The sequence below is a fragment of the Dipodomys spectabilis genome, unplaced genomic scaffold (genome assembly GCF_019054845.1).
Source record: "Dipodomys spectabilis isolate Male_0828 unplaced genomic scaffold, ASM1905484v1 ptg000611l, whole genome shotgun sequence".
NCBI lineage: Eukaryota > Metazoa > Chordata > Mammalia > Rodentia > Heteromyidae > Dipodomys > Dipodomys spectabilis.
This window is the reverse complement of record NW_024871288.1, coordinates 713,768-741,649: the sequence shown is the minus strand read 5'-3', so window position 1 is coordinate 741,649 and position 27,882 is coordinate 713,768. Positions and strand designations below refer to the sequence as shown.

The 27,882-nt window shown below is 52.5% G+C and overlaps 1 protein-coding gene across 3 annotated transcripts in view; it reads right to left on the bottom strand.

Annotated features, from left to right (window-relative positions):
* The window catches only part of Spock1 (SPARC (osteonectin), cwcv and kazal like domains proteoglycan 1), a 356,333-nt gene that overhangs the window by 200,892 nt on the left and 127,559 nt on the right, over positions 1 to 27,882 (bottom strand). For 2 of the 3 annotated variants that reach the window (XM_042671324.1, XM_042671323.1), the window contains 2 exons: positions 9,568 to 9,576; positions 2,756 to 2,801 (listed from right to left, as the gene is read on the bottom strand). In XM_042671324.1, coding sequence (XP_042527258.1) covers positions 2,756 to 2,801; positions 9,568 to 9,576 — 55 coding nt within the window. The remainder of the gene's footprint in view (positions 1 to 2,755; positions 2,802 to 9,567; positions 9,577 to 27,882) is intronic. The other variant, XM_042671322.1, reaches the window with a different exon arrangement.

The following is a 27,882-nucleotide window of genomic DNA, read 5'->3' as shown; positions in this document are numbered from 1 at the left end:
GTTTGAAAGTCTTAAAAAAGAGTAACTGTGAGCCCATTACTGACTTGACCCCATTTCCGGCTCTTACCTAAGAAAACAAAACTCATCAGTTCTGGGTAATTCTTAGTCAAGTTGCTTTCCCAAGTAAGGGCCTGCTCGGGAGAGGTGCGCAGAGGGGCTCATTCAGCAGGTCTAGACAGGGAATTTGCTGTTCTGCATGGATGAGTACTCTTCATAAATGAAGGTTTATCTCTCAAAAACATTTGGTTAAGCCAAGTACAGGAGCTTGTGCCATATTTCTACCTACTCAGCATAGACAGTTTGGGAGGATCGTGGTTCTGGGACACCATGGGTAAAAAGTTTGTGAGACACCCCTTCCCCCCCTCCCCCCTTTCAAGCAGCAAAAAGCTGGGCTCAACAGCGCGTGCCTGTTAACTCTGCTATTACGCATAATGTATTCATAGGAGGTCCCAGCCCAGGCTGGCCTGGGCAAAAAGCCAGACCCCACTGGGGCGTGGAGAAGAGGAAGCAGAAAGGGGTCTGAGCGTGGCTCGGGAGGTAGGACATGTGCCTAGCAAGCATACGACTCGGAGTTCAAATTGTCCTACTGGCAAGAAAGAAAGAAAGAAAGAAAGAAAGAGAGAGAGAGAGAGAGAGAGAGAGAGAGAGAGAGAGAGAGAGAGAAAGAAAGAAAGAAAGAAAGAAAGAAAGAAAGAAAGAAAGAAAGAAAGAAAGAAAGAGAGAGAGAGAAAGAAAGAAAGAGAGAGAGAAAGAAAGAGATTGAGAGAGAAAGAAAGAAAGAGAGAGAGAAAGAGAGAAAGAAGGAAGGAAGGAAGGAAGGAAGGAAGGAAGGAAGGAAGGAAGGAAGGAAGGAAGGAAAGGAAGGAAGAAACTGGCCATGTTTCACGGAAAACTCCTAAATTCTGGTTTTGTGTTGAGTTACTACAATGCTTCAGAGTTTTAAAGGAGTCAAACCCTGAGGGACTGAGACATCTACAGCCCAGACAGAGGAAATCTCTCTTGTATATTCCTCCTTTCTCTGTCTGTCTCTGTCTACATCTCTGTTTCTGTCTCTCTCTGGTACACACACACACACACACACACACACACGCACGCACGCACGCACGCACGCACGCACGCACGCGCACGCACACACACGCACACACGCACACACGCACGCACGCACGCACGCGCACGCACACGCACACACACACGCGCGCGCGCACGCACCCACGCGCACACACACACGCGCGCACACACACGCGCGCACACACACGCGCACACACGCACGCACACACGTGCACACACACGCACACACACGTGCACACACGCACGCGCACACACACACGCACACACGCACACACACACATGCACACGCGCGCGCACACACGCGCGCGTGCACACACACGCGCACGCGCGCGCACGCGCGCACACACGCACACACACGTGCACACACACACGCACACACACACGTGCACACACACACACACGCACACACACACACACACCACCTATCCAGTCACAATTCTCTGCACAGCTCTACATCAGATTGATCAGCCTATCCTGTAGCCAGTTTCTCTCCCTGCTCCTGCTCCTCACCCTGACCTGCGCTAGGGCAGGCATGCCAACAATTCTGCACTCTTCCAGTAGCTAGCTGGCTTGGGCTGAGCAAACAGTGAGAGCTCAATGAATATCCATGAATGAACAGATAGGAGGAGGCAGGCAGGCATGAATAAGTAAAGCATGACACAACTTCCAGGCAAATGATAAGCTTGGAGGTAAAAATTTCACTATCAGCCTGGCAGGTGGGTCTGTTCAAAGTGGCTTGCAAGGCCCGCTCTGGCCACGCGGGTTACAGATAGTGGATAGAAAGAGTGTTTGTGAATCCAGGCACAGGTCTCTGAGACAAACCTCAAGATAAGGACAGCTGGCAAAAGAAGGGGCACCTAGAAAGGGCGTCTTCCCCCATTTCCAGTGCCTCCTTTCAAGCCGATCACCATAGCCACAAGCTGCACGCATTCCCAGAAGCGCAAACCCTCCTAGACATGCTGTGTAATAGTCTTCCTCTGGGTTTTAAGAAGGAGCTTTGGTACATACTGGGGTCCCAGGTATACATGGGGCCGGGCTAAGATGGCTCCACAGGGAACAATGAGACGAGAGCTTGGTTCACTGTGGTTCTCCCTGAGTCTTAAATCTCACACACACATAAGGCCACGATGAGTGACTTGTCTCATGAATCTGGTCCTCTGCATGCTGATGTGGATGGACAGAGCCCTCCCAGGACCAGACTGAGACCCACACCACCCGCAAGCCAACCTGCAAGCAAGCTTCAGAAACCATGAATAAGTCATTTAGCACAGGAAATCTCAGTGACCTTGAAAAACATCTCCCAGGATTAGCCTTTTTTTTTTTTTTTTTAAAACAAAGGAAGCTTCATTTTTATGGTAACTCTAGGCACAGTAGATTCCAGGAATAAAAGCAGTGGATCCAGCCCACGATTCTTTAGGTAAGTCTGATAACCATTTCGCTATCAAAACCAAAAAAAATAAGGCAATCAGTAATTGTATCAGTCAATTCAATTTTTAAAGAAAAACGGCTTCAATTTGTCCTAGACAAATAAACCAACTTGAGAAAATAATTTCTACCATCCCAATCAATTGCGTCCCCACAGTCAAGCAAATAAGAGAGCTAGCTGGCCTTCGCTCAACATGTCAGGAAAGAAAAGCAAGACCGCATTTCCCACAGACCAGACAGCAAGAAAGGTGGCATCCGTTACCTTGGTCAAAGGGCTTGTTGGGATTCCAGTTCCTGAAATAATCATCCTACGAAAGCAAAAATAGAAAACACAAGTCAGGTTTCAGAAGGCTTCTCAGAGAACTGCCCACACGCTTGCCTTTCCCGCCACGCCCCAAAGACACAGGCAAACACGGCTTAGAATTCTTTCCCCAAGCAGGCATAAGCATGCAATCCAAAAGATGGATGTATTTGTCACATTCCTCTCTTTCAAGCTGTATGGATTAAACACCGAGGAGAGTAACCATTTCACCTCAACACGGAAGCAGCATTGCTCATCACGGTTTGACATAGATGCCCAGACACTTTCTACAGTGCAAGTGGAATTGCTATCAATTAGACCTGTGTAGAGAGTGGTACCAGGCCACTCTCGCTTAAGATGAAGCCTTTGTGTCTGTAACACTGATAATCCAGCTGTCAACCTTTCTCATATCTCCCCAGGCACAGCTTCAGTTTTCCGGCGCTCACACAAAACCTGAACACGGAGGACCATTCAAATGTTGGAATCATCCGTAGATGCATATGGAGCTGAACGCCATGTCTTCCAGTCGTGGAAGGATGGAAAAGCAAACGCTGGCCAACTTGGGCCATGTGTAACCGTGTCTCTCTTGCATGCAGCTGGCAGCAACTTTTGCTTCCGTGAGGGAAGTCTTCCGTGGCTTTGAAATGGCAAGAGTCTAAGCCACTCACTTCATAGTTCTAATCTCCTCCCTCTTTGGGTGTATGTATGTGTGTGTGTGTGTGTGTGTATTGGTACTGGGGTTTGAACTCAAGACCGCATTCTCTTTGAGCCCCAACTCTACCTCTGGCATTTCGATGGGTAATTGTTGATAAGAGTCTCACAGCCTTTCCTGCCCAGGCTGGCTTTGAACCATGACCCTGAGATCTCGGTCTCCTGAGTAGCTGGGATGACAGGCCTAGGCCGCAGGTACCCGGCTTCCTCCACTTCCATTTCGCTGCAAACAGCCGCTGTGCGCTGAGCTGCCTGCCCCCCCTGCCCTCCCCCAGCCCCCACCACTGCCCAGACGGCCGCTGTCTGTACCACTGGACGGCTGCCAGCCCCGCACGCAACCCACGCCGTCGGCTGGCGTTTCCCGCCTCTCAATTATTATCTGGTTTCTTTGCTGGGGGCACTCGGCATGCTTATCACACTCTCAAAAAAGCTGTCCATTTCTCTTCCGGCAAAGTTAATTTACATCAAAGTACACAATTAGTTTAAAATATTGTCCATGCCGTCGCCTGCTGCAGTTTATCTCCCACACCATCTCCCGTGAATCCTATTGGCTCCACGTCCTTCAATTACCTGGCTTTATTAGATCCTTGTTGAGTTCACCTAAGCCCTTAAATAGATTTGAGGAAACTGGGTTTAGAGGAAAATCAGAACATATTGCTTCTTGGCCAGTGATGCCGTTTTCCAGAGCATGAATAAACATGAACAGGTTTCTCTGGATCCTGGAGATTCTGCATTAAACTATTTTTAACTCTTAGGAATTGGCCCACTTTTCCCTGGCTTCAATTGTATGGTCCAACTGGTCGTCTTCCTAGCCCACTTAGCCTGGAGATCGACACCATGGAAATCACTCTCCCAGCTGGGTGCTGAAGGCTCGAACCTATAATCCTAGCTACTCTTGAGGGTGAGAATCAGAGGATCACAACTCAAAGCCAGTCTATGGAAAAGCTTGTGAGATTCTTATCTCTAGACCTGCAAAAGACAGGGCTGTGGGCATGGCTCAAGTGGTAAAGCACCAGCTAGGAGCAAGAAAGCCAAGCAAGAGCACAAGGTACTGAGTCCAAATCCAAACAACCACCAAAAAAAAAAAAAAATCCTCCATTTTTTTACTTGAATGCAAGCTGAATCTTTCAAAAGTGTGCTGTCTGAAACTTGTCAGAATGTGGAAGTTAGATCTAAATCACGAGCATATGTGAAAACCCACACGGGGTCGTCTGCGTAGATGCATAAACATATGGTCTACAGCGTGGTATTCGCAGGGCGGGGCTGCGACCATATGACTCCTTTGAACAACTGACCTAGAGCTAAGCAAAGTGAATTCCAGGGAGCCGGAGCACCGGCGGCCAGGAGGGGGGTCAAGGGGAGAGGGGAAATATGAATGGAGAGAGAACACCGCCATAAAAGTCAGGCTGCACCTGTGGAAAGGGAACCAAGTAACTGAGGGCCTGGGTGGCGGGGTTGGGAGGAGGGAAGTGGTGATACTGATCAAGGCCCACTGCTCTCATCAACCGGCCTGTTGAATGAAGCCCCTTGGTACAACTACTTAAAGATCATTTTAAAACACTGAAAGGTAAGTTAACACTTGTTTTAAAAATACGCATTGTAACCTAAGCACTGGGTGGAAGGGAGGAAATTTAGCACCAGATTTCCCAGTGTTACGGCTACCTTAGACTACTGGAGTATCCGCAGATTCTGCTCTTTTCACAAAGGTTAAGAGCAAGCACACGCTTCCCACTGTGTTCTCCGGTGCTCTCTCCTGCAGAGCATGGCACCAGGGTCAGGGGGAAAACCCTGGGGGCTGTTTTCTACTTGAGTGTGCTGTTCTGAAACATGGAAGTCTTTGGGAGCTCCAGCGGTGCGTCTGACCGGGAAAGGCTGGAGCCAAAGACCAGTCTCTTTAATTCCCCGCGTCACATTCTCTTTGAAGTCAAGGAAAGGCTGGAGCAAGTCTGGAGAATGGCATATTCCCTAAAGACTTCAACCCACAGCCGGATGGAAGGCAAAGCCTTCTTCTGGGCCTCCCAACTTCCACTGGTTCACCACCAACTCCACAGTCACCTCAAGTGTGGGGAGGAGATTACCATTTTAAACAGGAAACCTCTAAATGCAGATATCTGCATTAGAATAGTTGAAACTCCCAGCAAGTAGAATAATGCTGCCTAATTACTACAAAATGTAAAAGTACATCTTGAAAGGGAAACTCATTATGCAAAATAAGGCTTTAAACAGCCCCTTGCCCTACAAGACCAAGCAGAGAAAGAAAATTCTTCGTTTCTGAGGACTTTTACTCTGCCTTGGAAAAAAAGTAGACATCAAATTAAAAAAAAAAAAAAAGGTGGGGGGGGCTGGGAAGGTGGCTCAGTGGTAGAGCGCTTGCCTTGCATGCATGAGGCCCTGGGCTCGATTCCTCAGCACCACATAAGCAAAAAGAAAAAAGCCGGAAGTGGCGCTGTGGCTCAAGTGGTAGAGCGCTCGCCTTGAGCTGAAGAGCTGAGGAACAGTGCCTAGGCCCAGAGTTCAGGCCCCACGACCGGACCCAAAAAAAAAAAAAAAAAAAAAGGAAAGAAGCTTAGAAACAGTGCCCAGGCCCTGAATTCAAGAGCCAGGACTGGCAAAAAAAAAAAAACAAAAAACAAAAAAAAATGCTAAGAAATGCACTCATTACCTTGCTCATATAACTGTAACCCTTCTGTACAGTATTTTCACAATAAAAGAAACTTATTTTTTAAGTTTTTAAAGTTATTTTTTAAGTTTTTAGTTTTAAAAAGACTAGAGACTGGTAGGAACATGAATACATTAAAATAAATAGAAACTCTGGCTCACGCCTACAATCCTAGCTACTCAGGATACTGAAATCTGAAGACTGTGGTTCAAATCCAGCTTGGACAGGAAAGTCTTATGAGACTCTTAACTCCAATTAGCCACCAGAAAACAGGAAGTGGCTCTGTGGCTCAAAGTGGTAGAGCTCTAGCCTTGAGTAAAAGAGCTCAAAGATATACCTGGGCCCTGAGTTCAAGCCCCACAATGAAATAAATAAATTCCATGACTGATCAACATAAACAAAATTATCTTTTTCCATTTACCTCACTCATTAAAATATCCTAGTAACAAAGTACTAGATGGCATAAAATTATTGTCTCCCAATAGCTGGTACAAAGATATCAGTTCTAGGTTTTCTGTAACATGAAAAGAATTTTGTCCCTATGAGTGTTTATGGGAAAGATGTGCCTACCGTATATATGTATACAGATACAGATACATATATATATATATATATATCATTGTACATATTACTAACATATATGATATATATACATATATACACACACACATATATACCCATGGTCAACTCTCTCTCACGGGTACTATTTTCACCAAAGATCAAACTAAACATCAGAAACACTCAAATAAATTATCTCTGTACTGAACATGGCAGCTTCTTTATCTTGCAGTGATTCCCAACACAACACAGTAATTATCTACCCAGCACTTGCACTGTCGGGGGCACTGTGTGTAATGGACGGGTGGTTCAGAGTGTGTGGGAGCATGTAAGTACTATGCCATCTTGTGGAAGGGGTCTGGGGGTCCACCGATGTGAAGGGATGCCTGGATATGTCCAGGGCCTTCCACCGCCATGAGTGTTCCTAACACGGAATGAGGGCAAAGCATCCCTGCCTCACTGTGAGTGGGTGGACCTGATCAACAGACCAATCTAGGGTCCCCGCCCATCTTGAAAGAGAGTCTTCTTTTTCCTGTGCCACAGCCTCAACATGGCTTCAGCTTACACACTGCCCAGGGCTTCGCCTTTCGTGTTATTTATTTTCATTTGCTAGCATGTATCAAAGGGGTTTCATCATGGTATTCCCACAAACTTATATAAAATACTTTAATCATCTTCAACCTATTACCCTTCCTCCTCCTCCTCTTCCTCCTCATCTTCCTCCTCCCCCTCCTCTTCCTCCTTCTCCTTCTTCTTTTTTTTTTTTTTTGGTGCCAGTGCTGGAACTTGAACTTAGAGGCCTCCTATTTTCACTTGGCTTTCTCCATCAAAGCTGGTGCTCTACCACTTGAGCCATACCTCTACTTCAGGCTCTTTGCTAGTTAATTGCAGATAAGAGTCCCATAAACTTTCCTCTCCAGGAGTGGCTTCCAGCTGTGATCCTCAGATCTCAGCCTCTTTTTTCTGTTTGTTTTTTTGGGTCAGTCGTGGGGCTTGAACTCTGGGCCTGGGCGCCGTCCCTCAGCTCTTCAGCTCAAGGGGAGAGCTCTACCACTTGAGCCACAGAGCCACTTCCGGTTTTCTAGTGGTTTATTGGAGATCAGAGTCTCACAGACTTTCCTGACCAGGCTGGCTTTGAACTGAGATCCTCAGATCTCAGTCTCCTGAGTAGCTTGGATGACAGGCGAGAGCCATCGGCGCCCGGCAGATCTCGGCCTCTTGAGGAGCTAAGATTACCAGCAGGAGCCACTGGTGCCCGGTTCTATTCTTTCTCTTCCAAGGATCTGCCTTTTAGGAGATTCCTAGTTAAGCTCCAAAGAATGTTAAGCCAAGCAGCGGGGGGAGGCTGGGGTGACTGATCACTCCCCACAGCCTAGGAGGCCACAGCTGAAAGGCACTTAGCTCACACGAAACAGATCGTTTCTCCTTCATACATATTTTAGCTCAACTGTCTGAACCCTGCCAGGTGAGGATCACCTGAGATAATACAAATGACCAGCCTGAGAAAAAAAAAAGAAACGGTGGGGGAGGAGGAGCCTCGTTCCCCTGACCGGGGATGTGTAAGAGAGCCACGTCTGAGAGGAGGCCAAGGGTGGCCGGGGCCAGGCCGGGCGGTCACTGCGGGGACTCGCGTGGGCCCGCGGCCACTCAGTGCCACCGGGGAAGCCTGCCCCTGCCGGGTGACAGACCCCAGCGGAGACACCCTCAAAACCAAACTGCTTTCCGGGGGATTCTGTAGAAGCCACTCCATTTCTTTTTCCTGCTACGAGACTGTGGAGGTCAGAGGGAAGGGCTGTTTGGTGACTGGGTAAGAGGAGGCTCCCCAGAATCGTAACTGAACCCCTAGAACCGTGAGCGCTCCAGACAAGGCTACATATAAGAGCATCTGCCATCTAATGTGCCATTTTTTCTGGTCATTTGAACTTAGGAAAAATGGACTTGCCTGCTCATCGGGTTACTTACAAGGTACAGAGCCCTTCCTTTAGGGTGGAGGGGGCTAGCTTCCCACACAGCCCCTCGGCTCTGACCTGTGTCCACTCACCTCTTGGCCAGGGGAAGGGCTGTCTGTGTCCATCCCTGGAAGAGTTCCGGTGGAGAATCATTCTGAAAGGAATGACCTAACCGCCTGGCCCCGCGTGGGCAGAGATGGGGCCTCCCAGGCCCCACTCAGCAGAGCCCTGTCCACCAGGGAGGGGGCACTGTGTGTAGAAACACTCCACGATGTGCATGTCACTACCCGTACGTGAGTGTGAGCCACGGCTACTGCAGAGCAGGGAGAAGCCACGCTCACCGGTGTATTCTCTAAGGTGTGAGCAAGCCTCTCTGTATCGCTTCAAATCCAAGGAAGCTGCTTCCGAGTTTTATGAGCATCCCTGTGAAATTCCCCTAACCACCCGCCACTGGTGTGCATTAAGTACAGGTGGGCGTGTGTTTGTATACACGCTGGAAATCACTTTCATGCAGAGGAGAACGATTCTTTGATAAATTGGTCTGACATTTAGTGGAAAGTCCTGCAGGCCTTAGACAAAGTGATTTAGAAAATAACAATGTCAGTTGCTCTGCTCTTTCAATAAATAACCCACCAGTAAAGCAGAGATAATAACTGACAATCATACTTGTACTGTAACTAATGAGAAAAGATAAAGCGGTAAATGGACTGTTGATATACACTTGATAAATTGTATCCCCTGGATACACCAATGAAAAACAAATGTATGAGGTACTGGTTCACCGAAGGAAAACAAATATTTATCGCTGAGATTTGAGACGTAGGGTACCATTTACATTTTATGTGGTAACTACTTTGATACTATGTCTACATGGAGTGGAAAAGTCAAAAACCTACCTCAACCTCCTGAGTACGCAAGCATTATAAATGGGAAAAAAAAGAAAGAAAGAGTCACATCAGACAGCAGGCTGGACTGTGTACGTTTTGACAATCACACACAACGGCAAGTTCTCTCATTAGCTAGACCGCCACCTTCTCATGAGTCACCCACCAGGAAAACGCCCATCTCTCAGGCAGGAAGGTGTGGTTACAGGGACACGTCCCCTACGGAGGGACGGGGGCACAGTCCCACGGGGATCACACTCTCAACCCCGTGGCTCTCCGGGAGCATCTCAAGTGGGTTATTGCCCGAGACCTTCCGTATAGGGGCGATAATCAGTAAGGACCCCCAGAGGTCCACAAAGACCAAGGCGTGGCAGACCTTCCGCCTTCTGAAAAAGAAAAGATTATGTTGCCTCGCAGCTCCAAAGTACTCAGTAGGGCTCCCACCCCAGGGGCACGGATTTGTGTTTTTCTTAGAACCAGGTAATGGCGGCAGGCTGAGCAGGGCCCCTTCATGCTGAAAGCACTGTCCTGTGTCAGTCCACCCCCACCGCAGTGGAAAGGAAGCAATCATGAACTTGGTCTTTCCCCACGCTGAACAAGTCTGTCTGAGGTTCCTTCCGGCAATGCTGCTGTGCGTCTGGGTTTCACCTCCAGAGACAGCAACTGTAAGAGGCGGCTCTCCATTATCCCTTACCAAGTTAGGAGCGCTGTCCCGGGTCAGATTCACCCATTCCTCAAATTGTTGAGACCTGCTTCATCTCGCGGAAAGACAATGCGTGGAAGGAAGGGAGGCTGCTACGGGCAGGGCGGGCTTGGACACAGAAGTGGCTCTTGTTCCTGCTCTACCCCCTGGCTCTGAGGCCTTGTAGGACAAAGCTTCTGATCCTAAGACCACATGCACCTACCTCGCTCGGAGCATGATCTCAGATTCCTGACAGTGATGCAGAGGGCCTGGCTCATTACCCAGCACAGAATAAATAACAGAGCCACAGAGCTTGCATGTCCAGAGCTCTGTGGCTGTGAGATATACCCGAAACAGAGGTAAACGTCAGGCTCTGCAGAAATAATGCTAAATAAAAGTTCGATAATGTGACTTCTTCATTTGAAGTTTACCAATGAAGCCCAAGTAAGAGAAGACCAATTGCAACTGAGAGAAATACTGGGGCTTGAACTCTAGGCCTGGGCCCTGTCCCTGAACCTCTTTGTGCCCAAGGCTAGCGCTTTACCACTTGAGCCACAGACCCACTTCCGGATTTCTGGTGGTTAGTTGGAGATAAGAGTGTCACAGATTTTCCTGCCCGGACTGGCTTCAAACCCTGATCCTCAGATCTCAGCCTCCTGAGTAGCTACGATGACAGGCATGAGCCACCAGTGCATGATACTTATTAAATACTTTACGTGCATGTAATTTTATTAGTCTCATGAATGAAGAGTCCCTTAGGGGAAAAAACTCAATAAAATTTGAAAACCTAAGTTACAAGCATATTGGTATTTCAAGTCTGACTCTCTCTGTCAAAGGTCTGACCATACTCATCTAATAAATACAACCCACCTGGCACAAAAAGATAACACAACACCTGTGCCATTTAACAGTTTTGTGCCTTGAAGTAAGGCAAAGATTTACTCACCAGATAAAGGTAAATGAATTAATATTCCAATTACGATGAACTAGATCCTCCTAAGGGAAATGAGCCCAAACTGGCATTGTGTGGGTGTGGGTGGGTGAGTGCACATGCGTGTGCACACACCCACACACACACACACCCATCAATACTGGAGCTTGAATTCAAGGTCGCACACTCTTGTCTTTTCCACTAAAGGCTGGAGCTCTACTATTTGCGCCGCATCTCTACTTCTGGCTTTTTGCTGGTTAAATGGAGATAAGAGAATCACAGACTTTTCTGCCCAGGCTGACCAAAAAGTTCCTCAGACCTCAGCCTCCTGAGTCGCTGGGATCACAGGCGTGAGCCACCAGCACCTGACAAAATTTCTGTGTAATCATCGACTTCTCTGAACACAGCAGATGGAGGAGCCCTGCAAGTGTCTGGCCCATTGGCACACCAAACCAGGCCCTTGCCACCTTTTCACATGGAAATCTTTATGTCCCACAAAGTACAAATTACACTGGCCTGAGGCCCAGCCTTGTCTGACCATTATGAGTTCCAAATTAATTAGGTCCCACCCCCCGTCGAAGCATGCCCCTTCCCACACGGCAGGCATCCACGCATATGCAGATGCTACCTTTCAGAGAATGAACCAGCAAGCACCCAGCCCCTCCCCCTCCCCCTGGCTGGCCTCTGAGGCAGGTAGTGGGCGGCAGAGGTGGGTTTCCCATCTCGGAGGCCCAGCCCCACTTGGGCCCAGCCCCACTTGGGAGGTGATGACAAGCAGGCCTGGACTGTGGACTCCATCTTGGATTGACTGTCGGGCCTTCCAAGTGATTGTAAACACTCAGCCCTTGTCACAGGGACTGAGGGAACCAAGGGAAAGTCAGGCCCGCCGTGGATCGCCCACCCCCAGGGACACAACTCCTGGTTTCTGGACCTTTCTAGAATCTCCTGTACCTTCCACACTTAAGCGTCTGGCCATTGAGATTCCCACCTTGGTAGCCCGGGCCTCTGTTGGCCCAGCTGCCCGGCAAGGTCCCGGGCTGCAAGCTGGACTCTTCTGTCTCCCTTCCTTCTTCCACCCCTCCTTCAGCCCTCCTCCGAGCTCGGCGCTAGCTACACACTCCACTCCTACCCAGCCCAGCTCTCCGGCCTCAGGGCCATCCACCCTCCCGACCTCCACCCTCCACGGCTCCCATGGTCCCCCCAGCTTCCTCTCCGCAGGCGCTGACAGTGACCTTCTAAAGGACACTCTGATCATGTGACTCCCCCTCCCAAATCCCAAAGTGGCTTTCAGGCCCGGGCCCAGCCCGAGGCCCGGGGACCCTCGGCCTCCCTGTGAGTGGAGTCTAGGCCGTGGCCTCGGGCCGGTGTGTATGTACTTCCCACCCCAGCCCAGCCTCTCCCAGCCGCCAAAGCCCTGCCTGTGATGCCCCTTCTCTGCCAGACACACACCGCCTGGCTCTGCTCTCACAAACACACACGCGCACACACACACTCTAGCAGACTCCGGCTCACACTCAACTTCCTGTGGGATGCCTTCGCTGTCCCCACCCGCACTGCATGGGACTGTGATCTGCATTCTCCCAAAGCACACGACGCACACAACGGCAGGGGAAGGCCGCCACGGCCAGTCCCCAGGCCGGGCTGGGCAGCTCCGCCCTCAGGTCCTCTCCATGGACGCCCGACGTGGGCACTGCGCATTGAATCCTTCTCCTCCCAGAACGTGTCCCTGGGCTGCCTGTCCACACCTGCGTGTCATTCTGAAACACAATTGGAAGTGACGCGCTGGCTGCCGCTGCCCCTCCTCCTGCAGAGACACAGTTTGATCCCACTACGCCTTCCTGTATTCAATAATTAAACCTCTTCTCTGAAGCTGAGCTCCCTGAGAATTGGGGCCACGCCACGGAAGCCAGGATGGGGGTCCCTCTCCCTGCGCTTCAGACATTGATTCAGCAATTACTGCCCCATTGTTCTCCCTGAGCCTTTGAAAAGTCTCCAATCTGAACATAGGGGACAGAGGTACAGAGAGATGAACAGCCAAGATCTCTGGTCCCAGCTTTTGAAGTCAAAATCCTCCACGGTGAAATGATCAGGTGACATCATTTATACAGTAACAAAAATACGCTTCAGTGAGAACATATGTACTCAGATGGCAGAAACCATTGCAATACTTTTTATTTTTATATTTTCTTCCCATCTATTATTTGGGGAAATACAATGCAAGTTCTTTCCAGTCTTAAAATTCTATGACTCTAAATACGTCAAATAATAAATCAAATCTGCCCAAAAGCTCTGCGCCAATAAAGCAGGAGCATTTTTCACTGACTAGCAACAACCAGCGTAACAGAAATAAGGCAAGGTGGACCAAACCGAGAAGCTGCTTTTGCTTTGATGTTTACCAAACGCATTTTTACAGACCCAATATGACCACAAGTAGTCATTCTTTGCTAAATCTTCCAAGTCTCCTTCCTGTTAGATAACTGATGAACACGAAGGAAAGAATCCAGTGGCGTTTTACTCCTCTGCAATGTAAACTGCCTTAGCAGATTTCCACGACCCAATCGCTCAGCTACATTGGGTTCTCCTGCAAGCTTAGAGGAAGGCCGTGATAGCAAGACGGTGGAAAATTCAAGAAGCAAAGGAAGACCAAGGACGTGCCAGCGCCTGCTTCATCCCCCCTCGCCAGTAAGCTAAGCACACACTTCCAGGCACACAGGCCTCCCCTGGGCCCTGCTGAAGGCACAGGGAAGCAAAGTCACCAGCTCTTTACAGGGACACGGGAGCTCCACTGGACTAGGTCAGGCCTGTTGGCTGTAACTAGTCTACTCAGCTGCACAGCTCCATTACTTTAAAGGTCTCTCCTATGCCTGAATTATTCCCAGGCCTCGCTGTAGGAGGAAAAGGGAAGAGTCGTCACGCGAAAAGACTAAGATCAAAGCGATAAAGTCAAATGGTATGGACAAAGATCAATGGATTGGAGAACACAGGGGCTTTCTTCTTGCTCCTACCTTTTCTAATTGTTAGGCAACTTGTACAAAATGGAGATGGATTACTTCATGAATTTATATACTGTCTACTCTATCATTCATTTAAAGTCCTTGTGGGATGGGTTAAATGAAGACAGCCTCACAGTAACAGGATAATCAGAGAAACTGCAGCCTGAAGAGGCAAAACTGTTTTTACAGGAAGTCGCAGAAAATTAAACTCTGCTGTCTTAAGACCCAAACGCTGAGACTGCAAGGCCACCCAGGGAATCCAGAAGGAAGAGCTCCCGACCAAGGCCAAAGTCCCAGGAACATCCCCACAGAACTCAGTAGAACCACAAACTCATCACCTATGTCTAGAATAGCCAGTGGCATCATCCATTCATTTACTCCTTTGGTCCTGACATTTCTGTTCTTATTTAAAAAAAAAAAAGGAAAGATCTGAGTCAAAATCTCAGTAGCTCACACCTACAAACCCAGCGACTCAGGAGGCTGAGAACTGAAGATCACGGTTCAAAGCCAGCTCCAGCCAGCTTGAGTAGAAAAGCCTAGAAAAAAAGCCAGAAGTAGAGTTGTGGCTTACGTGGTAGAAAAATACTTCTCCTTTAAGTGGTAGAACACTATCCTGAGCAAAAGAACTCAGGGATAGTGCCCAGGCTCTGAGTTTAAGCCTCAGGACTGGCATGCACGCATCCACGCGCGCGCGCGCACGCACGCACGCACGCACGCACGCACGCACGCACACACACACACACACCAACATGTAAGCAGGGGTGACTCTTGACTCAGCCACAAGCTGCAGAAACACACAGGAGAGGAGCCTGAGCTCAGGCAGAAATCATACATTCACCCAGACACACAGACAACTCCGCAACAAACCCAAATTGTGGCTAAATGTAATACGGTGTTCGGGTGGGGGGGGACACCTCGTGGAGTCTACCGTCGGGACACACGCACCTTGTCAGGGCTACCTGCTGGAGTCATTCGGAGCAACACTGCACAGGTTATTTTCACGTTGCCTACCAAAGCCCCAGCCATCCTCACGCCTCGGTTCACAGATCTCAGAACACCTACCCAGCTCGGACCTAAAATCAACAGCTCTGTGTCTCAGTGTGAAACACAAGACCCAGAAACACCAAAGGCAGCATTTTTAGCTGGTAACTTCTCTCCATGTTGCGACCAGGTGACTGCCAGCGAGTGGTTTTCCCTGACTAAACTGCAGTTTCCTCACCTGTAGGATGACAAGGGGGCGCCTACAACACGGGGTCGCCTGGAGGACGGGGACATGGACACCGGAGGCTCAGGATTCCTGCGTGAATCGCACCTCATCCACGGCCCTAGGTTAATATCGGCCTATTCGTGTATTTGTTAAGCCACCGTCCTGACACTCAGGAGGTAACCTGGGGGGTCATGGACTGCTTTGGACAAACAGCAGCCGCTGCTCTGTGAGAAAGTGTAAATAAAATGCCACATCGCTCACAGCTTCTGCATGGGATCTGACAGAAGCGCACGTGTGTGTGATGGATTTCTCCTGTCTGTCGGGTGCCACTGAGCTCCGCCCAGCTGTCTGCGGCAGTGTGGGCTGCAAACATCTGCGTTTGCTCCCGACGGGACCGGCAGGCTCTGCAATCGGGGGGGGGACAGAGCTGGCGGGAAGGAGGTGAACGCCTTCGTAATGAAGAGGTAACATGGACAGAAATGTTTGTTTGGAAGAGCACTGCCAGTTCTAAGTCAGCCGTTACATTAAGGGTCACGTTGTCTGGCTCTCAGGGGCTCCCCCGACTGTCTGGGCCCGAGCAGATTGCTAGCGCGATCCTCTTGGCCCTACTACATGGGGCGGGGTGGGGCCTCTTCACTCACCAAGGAGCTAACTGCTCTCCACATCTCAGAAGTGCCCAGCCACAAGTCAAGCACCGAGAGAGTGTCAGCCTGAAACCTGGTCCCTCTCTGAGAAGGGTCCCTGAATCACCCAACCCGATGGTCCTCAGACCGTTCGTGCTCAGCTTCTAGAAAGGCCACATCAGAGCAGACGTAGGAGTCTGAAGGGGAAAGGCTGGGAAGGCCCAGGCAGGCCGTACGGCTTGGTTCTTGGCGTTCAAGCCAGGTCCGCAGCACCCATCCTTGACCTTCCTTGGGGAGGGCTCCCCACCAAGAGGTCGTGCTGACGCAGCCAGACTCGTCCTAGAGACTCTGCCCCTCCCAGCGAGGCTTCTGTGCCCTTAGGTTCTCACATGCTTCCGGAGCCTTCCTTCAGACCCAGTCAGGGAGGACTGGAATGGCCCTGGGGCCAGACACACTGCGAAAGGACCCACGCCTCCAGGGACCAGAGCCAGGGTGGTCTGTCCCCGGAATTCACAGCACTCCACTCAGCCCTGGTCTGCAGGAGATGGGGAGTGAAGATGATTAGGATTAAGGACCAGAGCCGGGGTGGTCTGCCCCCGGAATTCACAGCACACCGCTCAGCCCTGGTCTGCAGGAGATGGGGAGTGAAGAGAGGGGAGGGGAATGAAAGGCTGTGAGGTAGCCTTGAGGAATTGTGGCGGCTTGACTGTGGATCGCTGCCTGTGGCCTCACATACCGAGGTTCCCTTGCCGATGTGACCATCCTGGGCGTTTAATCCTAAAGGAAGGCGTAATCCCGCATGGAGTCCTGGAGTCCTGGTGCTGTTGGGAGGTGGTAAAAGGAGGAGGCGGGCCCACGTGGGGGAAGTAGGCAGCCTGGGGCTCTGTCTGGCTCTGGCCCCTTCCTGCTTCCTCTCTCTGCTTCCTGGCCACCATGATGTGCGCTGCTCTGCTCCACTGAGCCCTCTCTGCCATGATGGACCAACGTCTCTGAAACCGTGAGCCGAAACAGGCTGAGATAGGGAGCATCTCTGTTCCAAGACAGCTCAGGCAGAAACGTGCACACGCATCCACCTCAACAGAAGAGGCTGGGTGTGGCAGTACGCCTGTCACCGCAGCTCAAGGAAGAAGGAAGATGCACCAGGCATGATGCGCCAGACAGGAAGCCGACCTGTTCTCTAAAGTAACCGAGGCAAAATGAAAAGAAGACGTTGTATCGGGACGTAGCTCTAGCTCGGGGGTGCAGTGCCTTCCTAGCAAGCTCAAAGCTCCCAGTTCAAAACCCAGTAGTGCCGGGTTGTTTTTTTAAACGTATCACTGCATACCTTCCGGAGGCTTTGCATTCTCCTTCCCCACAGCAAAACACAGGACTGGCGAGAACACTGCATGACGGACACGGACCTCTCCTGCTGTTAAGGATCTTTCTGCTCTTTTGAAGACCACATTAGTTTCCTCTGTTTCCCATTAAAATCTACCTGAGAACATAAATCTTCCTCGACACAACACGGGCCAGTCCCATAACCACAGCGCACTTCATTACCGAGCCATGCAGGGTTTTCTGTTTCTCCAAGAAAATAAATAGCCAGGTTATAGATTGTCAGGGTGGAAAAATGCTCCCCACATAGCCTGCTTCATTGTGATTATTTACAAACATCAAAGGCCACTCATACCTGTGGCCACCGAAGCCAAGCTAGCCCTCCATGAGCACAGAACTCAAAGGAGAAGACTGTCCAATGACGCAGTACGTCCCTGGATTTCCCTTTGCATGCTGGGCTCTCCCTGGGTGGGTTTGGGGCTGGCCTCTGAGCCTTTTGCCCCAAACATCCATGCAAGGAAGACAAGGCGCCCAGGCCTGAGAAGCTCCTCTGGCCAGCCAAGCTCAACCTTCCAGCCTTTTCCCAAGAACGGCCATTCGCGATCTACACTGGGTTTTGTGGATCATCTACAGCCTGTGTCACACACTTTTCCTCTTTTGTGACCCGCCCCTCCTGTGTCTTAAAAATGTAAACTTCAGCCAAGCACCAGTAGCTCACAGTGTCATCCTAGCTACTGTGAAGGCTAAGATCTGAGGACCGTGGTTCAGAGCCAGGCCAGGCAGACAAATCTGAGAGACTCTTATCTTCAATTGACGAGCAGAAGGCCAGAAGTGGAAGTGTGGTTCAAATATTAGAACACTAGCCTTGAGTGAAAAAAAGCCAAGCAAGAATATAAGTCCCTGAGTTCAGGCCTCAGTACTGGTACATACAACAACAACTATATATATATATATATATATATATATATATATATATATATATAAATTTATACACATATATCAACATATATGCATATACGTACACACATATATCATTAACTCTAATCTACTGGCCTCCGCTGGATGTGGCCTACAAACAGGCCAAGTACAATACCAAAATCCAAACCTATTACTTTGCACAGTAAATATCAATAAAACTAAAATCTCGTTTTAAGTTTAGCAAGTGAGGTATGATGGGAATGAGGGCTGTAAGAGGAGCTAATGCTGGTGAAGCCTCGGCGTACGGGCCTGGCCCTCGCCCTGCCCTTTGCACATGACGGTCCACACTCGGCAGCCAGGGCAGGAAGCTATCCATCCCTCCGGACTGCACACGAAGCCGGGCCCGTCTCTCACTAAGGCTCCACTGTGCCCTGCTAATAGTTCCTGGGAGGACAGGAGGCAAGATCAGCCTCACCGAAAGCCGGAGCAGAGTGAAGGGAGACAGAGCAGGGTCCACGGATGTGAGGAAGGACGGCCCGGGGCGGTGGGTGTCCGGACAGCATGCCGCCCGCCGTGTCTTGGAAGTGACTTTCCCACCGCACAGAACGCCAGCATGCGGCTTCAGACACGGTCTAGGAAGGAATGGGCGTGGTGCGTGCTCGCGGTGAGGCGTGGGAATTGGGCGTCATCAAGGTAGGTGACTGCTCCATGCTGCAGGCTGAGAGGTCAGGGGAGAGGGCTGGGGAATCCACCTCCTGCGAGGCCACCATCCCTGAACTCCCAACCCAAACATCACGGGGACCCACGGGTGTCCCGTGCACTGTCATGGCGGGGCTCCCTGGCGGAGCAGAGCCACGCCAGGGCTGGGTCACCTGGCTGGATGCCCACGATCCTCAGCACCCTGAGGACTCACACAGTCAGGGCCTGACTTGCCAGATCCTGCAGGGGCTCCCTTCACACACAGCCTCGCTACGGCCTCAAGATGGGGGGGAAGGGGAGGGTAACTCCTGGAGGGAGGGCCTTTAAATCGCGGGAGGCTGTCTCTCCCATCCTACCTCCCTCCTCCTGAGGACAGCAGCCCCACAGTCTGCAGACCACAGAAACAAGTGAAGATCCGAGTTGTTTAGGAATGGATTTGCAAATAAAAGAAACCATATTTCCTCCCCAAGTTTCATCTCCACCCCCAAAGGCGAAATGGCTCTCTGATGCCCCTAAAAGTTTCCACGATTGTCACCAGGCAGACACTGGTGTGGAGAGAAAGCCAATTGCTCTCGGCAATTACTACGCTCTGCTGTCCCCAGACAGCCCCTCGCGACGCTGTCACTGTGTTTGTGTCTGCGGATGGCTGGTTCGGGTGGGGGCTTTCATTCCCAGAGCCCTTTGCTACCGCAAAACGTTCACCCAGCAATGTGGGAAATTACCCAGAAAACAGCTGTTCGTGCTTTAGGCAGTACCTACATGGGGTGAGAAGCTACAGGCACATAAAGCCGCAAGCCAGAGAACTGAGAAAGTACTACTGTTAAGTTAAACTTGGAAGAGAGGCCCCACTGCACCGCACTGGTAATCAACACTCAAAAGGGCACAGCCAGGCAGTGGTGGCTCACGGCTGTAATCTAACTACTCCGGAGGCTGAGAGCTGAGGATCGGAGGTCAAAGCCAGCCCAGCCAGACAAATCTGTGAGGCTCAACTCTAATTAGCCAGTAAAAAGCCAGACGCAGAGGCATGGCTCAAGGGGTAGAGCACCAGCCTTGAGTGAAAAGGCTAAGCAACAGCACAAGACCCTGAGTTCAAATCCCAGTCTCAGCAACAGTTCAAATGGTGGAGTACTTGCTTAGCAATTTTGAGGGCCTGTGTATAGTCCCTACTATTGATGATTACATAGCTAGCAAGCTAGCTAGACAGACAGACAGACAGAGATGGAGGGTCAGGCCCCAGCGGGAGGGCAGGCGCCCAGGTGATCTCCCAGGATAGAGCCAAACATCACCTTCTGGAACAAACAGCTGTTGGAACACAGCCCCGCCCACAGCAGAGTTAACGCCCAGGCAGGCACATCTCCCACTCATGAATCCCCCGACATAATGAATTGACTCAACTTTAACAAGATTTTTCCTGTGATTTTAATTCCACAGAGCATTCAGTGGTGAGGAAGAGCCAAATGCTATTTTACTTCCTGTAGCTACGCGCCCTAACTTTTAAATTCATATCTTTAGATAGGAAAGGAGTCGGCAATAAGAGGAAATTAAATCCATAAATCCTCTGATTTATCACTGGACACACACCATGGCTCGGTGACAGTAACTCTATGTGGGCTGAATTTCCCCCAGAGTCACTGCTTCAAACAAAAAGGAAAATCCTGATTTGGATTGAGAAATAATTCCGTGTTAATCTTGTTTATCTTCTGGGTCTGGTAGCCCCCTGTGGCTTGAGCCCACGCAGCTTCCTCTTTTAAGAAAACCATGACCACTGTTGTTTAATCCAATTCTGTGGTTAACGTGAGTTTTTTCCCAATGTATATGCCATAGACCGTTGGGTATTGGGCTTGTCTTGTTTTATAAATAAATCTAATAAACCAACTACGAGTAGGATCATTTATATCAGTAATATTTTGAAAGTACAAATAATATGCTGACAGCTTTTATTAAAGCACACAGAATGCTACCTGCCTGGTAATTCTCCGAGTCCAACAAATTAGTCTAATCTCAAGTGGGCACCGGGAAGTGCCCACTACAGCAACCGCCATTGTTAATAACACTTTGCAGCTTTGTGGCTGGCATCGCCCGAGCACTTAGGACAGCCGTGTGTGGCCGTGCGCTTCAGTGTCCTTCACCCTAAACTTCACGGTGCACCGGGGTCGGAGGACATGGGAAAGGAGGCCCTTGGGCCTTGTCCTGGCGCTCTGAGCTCCCACCTCGGAAACGCTGCCATGGAGAAGCATGCCATCCGCCAGGCGCTGGGGTCACACGCATCATCTGGCTGCTCAAGGGGCTGAGAGATCTGAGGATCGTGATTCGAAGCAAACCTGGACAGAAAAGTCCCTGAGGCTCCGTCTCCCAAATTACCAGCACAACAGTGGACTGGAGGCACACTTGAAGTGGTAGAGTGCCCGCCAGGGAAGAAAGCTGAGTTCAGAGCTCTTGAGTTCAAATCCCAGTGATTAACAGACCCAAAATAAATCAAGTTCTCCACTAACTCAAAAGCAGCACTGTTCAAAAGGCCCTTGGTGATGGAGAAAGGCCGAGTGACCACACGCACCAGCCAAGCACTGGGGACGCGACTAGAAGACACAGGATTTCAGCATTTTATTTCATTTAATTACGATTAATTTTAGCGTAAACGGCCACATGCGTCGTTTGGCTTCATTATGGAACCTTTCCTCTGCCGAGAGCCACTGATGTATCTATAACATCAGTCCTGGGTCACATAATATTATCAATATGGGTGGTGGTGAGAGGCGGGTCTGTGGGCCTCACAGGGGCCCCGGGCCTGTCAGGTAAAGAGCAGATAGGAAGAGAAAATCAGTTCCCAGGGTGAGACCATGTTCCTTTCTCACTGTAAATCTGCAGCCATTTCTTCCATGGGGAGAGACAATGCAATAGAGAGTTTCTGTCATCCGAGAGGCTAAGTGCTCACCCAGCGTCCCTGGCTGGGCCAGACAGCCAAGAGTGGGAGCCGAGGTGGGGACCCCAACACCTGCCGGGGTCCACTGCCACGAACTGCCTCTGTGCGGATGAGCCCTGTGCAAGGTTCTGTAGGCAAAGTCGGTGCCACACAGACAAAGGGAAGGCCCCCGAGCGAACCACGCGGGCCACGGGGGACGGTGGGCGCCTGTGCTTTCCTGATGCCCCGTCTCGTTCACTCTGCTCCAGTCGTGCTGCTCTGCTGCAGCACCAACCCTGCAGCACCCTCCTGCCTCGGGCCCTTGGCCCTGGCTGTCTGCCTCCCTGGAGCGGTCTTCCTTCGGGTATCCGCATGGCTTGCTTCCTGTTCCGTTGCCCCTTGTGAGTGGCTCCTACCCACGATTGTCTGTGGAAGCCCCACGGCCCTCCGGCAGGAGTGCCTGCTGTGTGTGTAGCGTTTTCCTGGCTCAGCCCACGGTAGGGAGAGGGGGCGGCGTCCACTGGCCTGACATAGATGCGGGACCGGGGGCGGGGGGCCGCCCCCCTGGAAGGACCTGGAAATGTCCTGATTCTGCACGAGACAACTCGTCATCCCCGAGAGCAGGGTGAGAATGCGGCCAGCGCCACGCTGGTGCCAGCTGCAGGCTCACCCACCCCGCGCTGCCACTGAGAGGCAGAGACGTCTGTCCTCAGCAGGCTCCCGGGCCCCAGGCTGCCCCGCCCTCCAGCCCCGCCCAGAGCCACACAGCCCCGCCCAGAGCCACACAGCCCCGCCCAGAGCCACCCCGCCCCGCCCAGAGCCACCCCGCCCCGCCCAGAGCCACACAGCCCCGCCCAGAGCCACCCCGCCCCGCCCAGAGCCACCCCGCCCCGCCCAGAGCCACCCCGCCCCGCCCAGAGCCACCCCGCCCCGCCCAGAGCCACCCCGCCCCGCCCCCGGAGCCACACCGCCCCGCCCAGAGCCACCCCGCCCCGCCCAGAGCCACGCCGCCCCGCCCAGAGCCACACCGCCCCGCCCAGAGCCACACCGCCCCGCCCCCGGAGCCACCCCGCCCCGCCCAGAGCCACACAGCCCCGCCCAGTCACACAGCCCCGCCCAGAGCCACACCGCCCCGCCCAGTCACACAGCCCCGCCCAGAGCCACACCGCCCCGCCCAGAGCCACACAGCCCCGCCCAGTCACACAGCCCCGCCCAGTCACACCGCCCCGCCCAGTCACACCGCCCCGCCCCGAGCCACACAGCCCCGCCCAGAGCCACACAGCCCCGCCCCCGGAGCCACACAGCCCCGCCCAGAGCCACACAGCCCCGCCCCCGGAGCCACACCGCCCCGCCCAGAGCCACACAGCCCCGCCCCCGGAGCCACACAGCCCCGCCCAGAGCCACACAGCCCCGCCCAGAGCCACACAGCCCCGCCCCCGGAGCCACACCGCCCCGCCCCCGGAGCCACACAGCCCCGCCCAGAGCCACACAGCCCCGCCCAGAGCCACACAGCCCCGCCCCCGGAGCCACACCGCCCCGCCCAGAGCCACACCGCCCCGCCCCCGGAGCCACACCGCCCCGCCCCCGGAGCCTTCACAAGTTAAAACCTGCAGGCTGAGGAACCACAGCAGAGGAGGAGGGGGAGAAGGGAGGCTCAGCACCGCGGGTGGGAAGGCGGGTGACAGTAAGCACTAGGGAAGTCGCAGCTGTTCTCAGGAGTACGGGTGAGCGGCCCGTGTGCTGACGGACATGCACAAGCCCAGGCCAGGCAGCGCAGGCCAAGGCCTGGAAGCTTCTACAGCGAGGTGCTCTGGGCTCTAAAGAGGCCTCTTAGCAACGAACCCAGCTCCCCTCCACAGACCATCACCGGGCCTAGAGACGGACAGCCAGATCTTCCTCGTGGAAACACAAACGCAGAGGCGAGGAGAAAACCACCGTGAGGCTTAGTGTCGAAGCACGCGTCTACGAATGCTGCGGGCCCCTCTCACATCACGAAGGGAGAAGTCATCTCGAAGTTCCTTGAAATCAGTGTTGGATGCCGTTCACAGTCTGATGCAACTGTGTTCTCTCCTAAGGAAGGAAGTTCACACACGCGGATCTTCCAGATCACTTAAAGGTCTGGTGTGCTCTCCAAAGTGTACCCGTACCCCTAGCGGCGCTGGAGACTGAGAGCCGAGGACTGTTGTTTTAAATGAGCTTGGGCAGAAAAGCCCACAAGACTTCATTTAACCAGCAAAAAGCCAAATTGGAGGTCTGACGCAAGTGGTTAGGGCAGCGGCCTATGTTCAAGCCCTGGGAAACACACATGCAATCACATACAAGACAGCCACAAACTCACACAACCTTTTCCCATGGTTAAGGAGATCGAATTAAGAGGCCATCTCTCCAGGCTGAGGGGCATGTCTCTAGTGGTAGAGTATCTGGCAAGTTTGGGACCATGAGTTCAAAGCCCAGTATTGCCAGAGAGGGAGCAGGGGAGGGAGGAAAGAGGAAGAGGAGGTGTTTCAAGGGGGCTGAAGGCTAGAGGCTCTGCTTGGGTGGCTGAGCGCCTGTCTGACATTCATTCACAGGCTTTGGCAGCCAAACCAAAAAATGAAAAGTGAGTCTCTGGCCTCCACATGGCCTCCTGGCCTCAGGCACTGACAGAACTCGTGTGTGTGTGGGGGGGGGGGGGGGTATGGGTGGGTGGGTGTGGGTGTGAAATCCGGGCAAGCTGCGTGTGTGTGTGTGTGTGCGCGCGCGTGCGTGCACGTGTGTGTGTGTGTGTGTGTGTGTGTGTGTGTGTGTGTGATCCAGGCAAGCTGCTTGGCCTCCCGTACCTCAGTTTCCTCATCTGTAGAGGGGACTGTGTTGTTCCCTACATCGTACGGCTCCAGGGGAGCATGCGATTTTCTCGCAAGAACCAGCAGAAAGCGGCGGCTTCAAACAACACAAGCGTGCTGTCAGAGTTTCCCAGAAGGCCAGAATGCAAAGACAGCATGTAGGCAGGAGCAGCGGGCTGCCCACACCTGTGCCTGCCCGCTGCGGGGACCCCTCCGCGCCTCTCCCGGCTTCCAGGACAGATGGCAGTCCCCGCCTCTGACCAGTCGTCTCCCCCCCCCCCCCCCCAAGCTCACGGCTCCTCCACCTGTCCTATAGGATCAGCGCCCGCCCTAATGCCATTAGCTTAGCTCGTTACATCTGTAAGTCCCTGTTCCCAGCTTAGGTTCCGTGCCGGGATATCAGACCCGAGCAAGGCATCCTGGAGGTCACAGTGCCACGGTAACTAGGAGAGGGCCGGGGAAGCATTGTCACAGCACCTGCGCAGGAAGTACTGGACACAGGTCAGCAGCTCGACGGTTGCTGTCAATCCATGGACAGCTCTGGGGTAGCCATTCCTGTTCTGCCTCGCCACTCAGCTATAACCAAACTGTCAAGTCAGAGTCGGAGCCTCGGCTTATGCTGGATACAAAGTATGAACCACCAGGTCCAGCTTTTTTCTCTTAAGATGGGGTCTCGCACACTCTCTCCCCGGGTTAGCCTCCAATTGTGATCCTCCTTATTTCAGCCTCCCCAGAAGCTAGGATTATGGGCAAGAACCTCTGTACCTGGCTACAGATCCTTTTTAACCACAGTTAAGACCCTTCTGTCTCGAGGTGCACCGAGGGGGAGGGGGTGTGGCTGCGGAGTTTGCAGTCACTTCTGGGACGGGTGGGATCACAGCTCGTCATCACGGTGTGCAAACGGCTTTCGGGAATGTGTCCACTCACGGTGTGCGAAGGTAACACGGAAGAACGGCAAAGTCAGATAGGGGAGGAGGGTGCCCTGCGGTGCCCAGCCAGGGATCCGCGGTGCTGACACACCGTTCCAGGATCCGGACTCGGGGGACAACGTTCCAGAAATCACACGCACAAGATGGAAGCGGGGACCTGGGGGGAGGGACTGCTCCAAGGGCAGAGCACCGAGGGTCACGCGGCACGCACGGGCAAACTCGCAGGCCACCTCCCTTTGTGTGTGGATGGGAGTCACGCGGCACGGAGATCACGAGAAGCCCGTGCGTGAGGACGCCGCCTCTACAGACAGTTCTGGAAGCTGTGCGACTGGGCGTGCAGCTATCAAAAACAAACCAAATTTCATCAGCACGCTGGAGGAGAGGCTGAATTATCTGTGCGATCTCTCTGTAGAGAAGATTAAAGAATTGATGTCCTATGAGGAGGCGAGCAAAGGAGACGCAGCAGAAAGCTCGGAGGGGAAACTCATTACGGAGCTGTGCTGGGCAGCCGATGTACAACACCAATCTGTTCTCTCCCGGACTGGATCGCTGCCACCCGAGGGAGCTTTACCAGACTGGCCGTTTTTTTATTATTTATTTGCTCAGCCCAAACAGCAAATAATCTCAATATCTATTTTCACACACAAGACCCTTACACACTACCAGCTCCAGACACCTAGCACTGGATTCAACATGGGATTGACACGCACCTAAGCCATGAGGAAAGTGGATTTAGGAGCTTCTTTGGCAAATACGCTGCTTTCTGGACACACTGCACACGCAGAGTTCTCAGGCAAGGGCATGCGGAGGCCGGGACGGACCCACCCTTTCCCCAGACCTATCATCTAGTGGTTGTATGGTCAATTTCCTCAGCCATAAAGTTGGGAGAGTTCCTATGGACGACTCTACATCTGAGATAGAGATGTTGCTCGCTCCGAGGTGGAGTTCTCGTCCAGGATGTGCAACGCTCTGGGTTTAACTCCTAACGCTGCAAAGAAAAGTAATGACAGGCCTCGGGCCACTTCCAAGTGCTATGCTGGCAACTAGAGAGACAGTCGTGGGCCGACAGAGTTGTGAGAGGCAGACCTCCCCCGAGGTGAGCGCCATCGCTCAACCACAAACTCCATAATCCTTTCCTAACCACCCAACGTGTGTGCCCAGGCCTCAATGGTACACTTTTAATGAGCATCTGCTTTTCTCCAAGACTACTTCTACCTCACCCGGAGTGGACAAACACTGCGTGGCCAACCAGAGCTCTGCAGCCCTCTGGGGAGCTGGCTTCCTTCTGCAGGGTGCGTGCGCTCTGTGGCAGCCTCTTTCCCCACCCTTTAGTTTGCGACCTGGTCAACAGCTGTGCACGCAGCGAGCCCCACCCAGAATGCTTTTCGAGAAGCACACAGCCCGGGAGGAAGGGGGAGGCAGGCGAGGTTAACTCCCATCGACCAGATGAAAACCTCCAGGACACAGACGGCGAAGACCTCTGGGCCTTCCAGAGCCAAGGGCCATGTTGGTGGCTTCAGGTCTCAGGGACATCCCTGCTCCTAGTGTGGGCTGGGCCACAACTCGGAGAAGCAGGGAGCCGAAGCCACACAGGCCTCCACACCTGGCGTGGCGTTGGGCGTGTGCTGGAAGGGTGACTGTCAGGGACAGCGCGTTGTGAGGCGCAGGTGTCGCGCCCTGCGGGGTCCTCATCAGTCAGGGAGCGCGTTCGTGCCCAGAACACACCCCACACAGAAAGAGCGATGCGCGCACAGAATGGGGGACAAAATGGGATGCGAGGGCTCACACGATGATTACGGGAAGCGCTTAGTGGGCAGCTAGGCGCTTCGTAAATGCTCGACCAGCAGCGGTTGTGAATGTGCTGCAGAGCAGGGTCGCGTCCCACGAGCTTCCTGCGCCCAGTGCACTTCAGCCAGCGCAGAAACCATTCGTGCTGAGAAGGATTTTTCCAGGCGTATAAAAGCCCTTATGCCAAGCTGCCTGCCTCCGAGCTTTGCCAGCCATTTGCCAACTCCAGCTCAGACACATCCCTTGCTCTTCCTCGGCTCTGAGTCCAAACGGAAGGCATTTCCCCTCCCCTTCGACTTCCACCTACAGCGAAGGGAGGCTGGGGTCTCTCCCCACCTCCGCCTGCTTCTGACAGCAGTAACTGCACCCTGCCATTGCCCTGTTCTACAGACAGCGGATACAGGAGGAGTCCCAGCTCCAGCTAAGACGCCCTGCTAGGGCTCCAGCTCTAGCAGAAAGCCCAGCCTCCCGCCCAGCTTGGCTCAGCCCAAGAGAGACAGAAAATCCCTGCTGCTCTGTTCT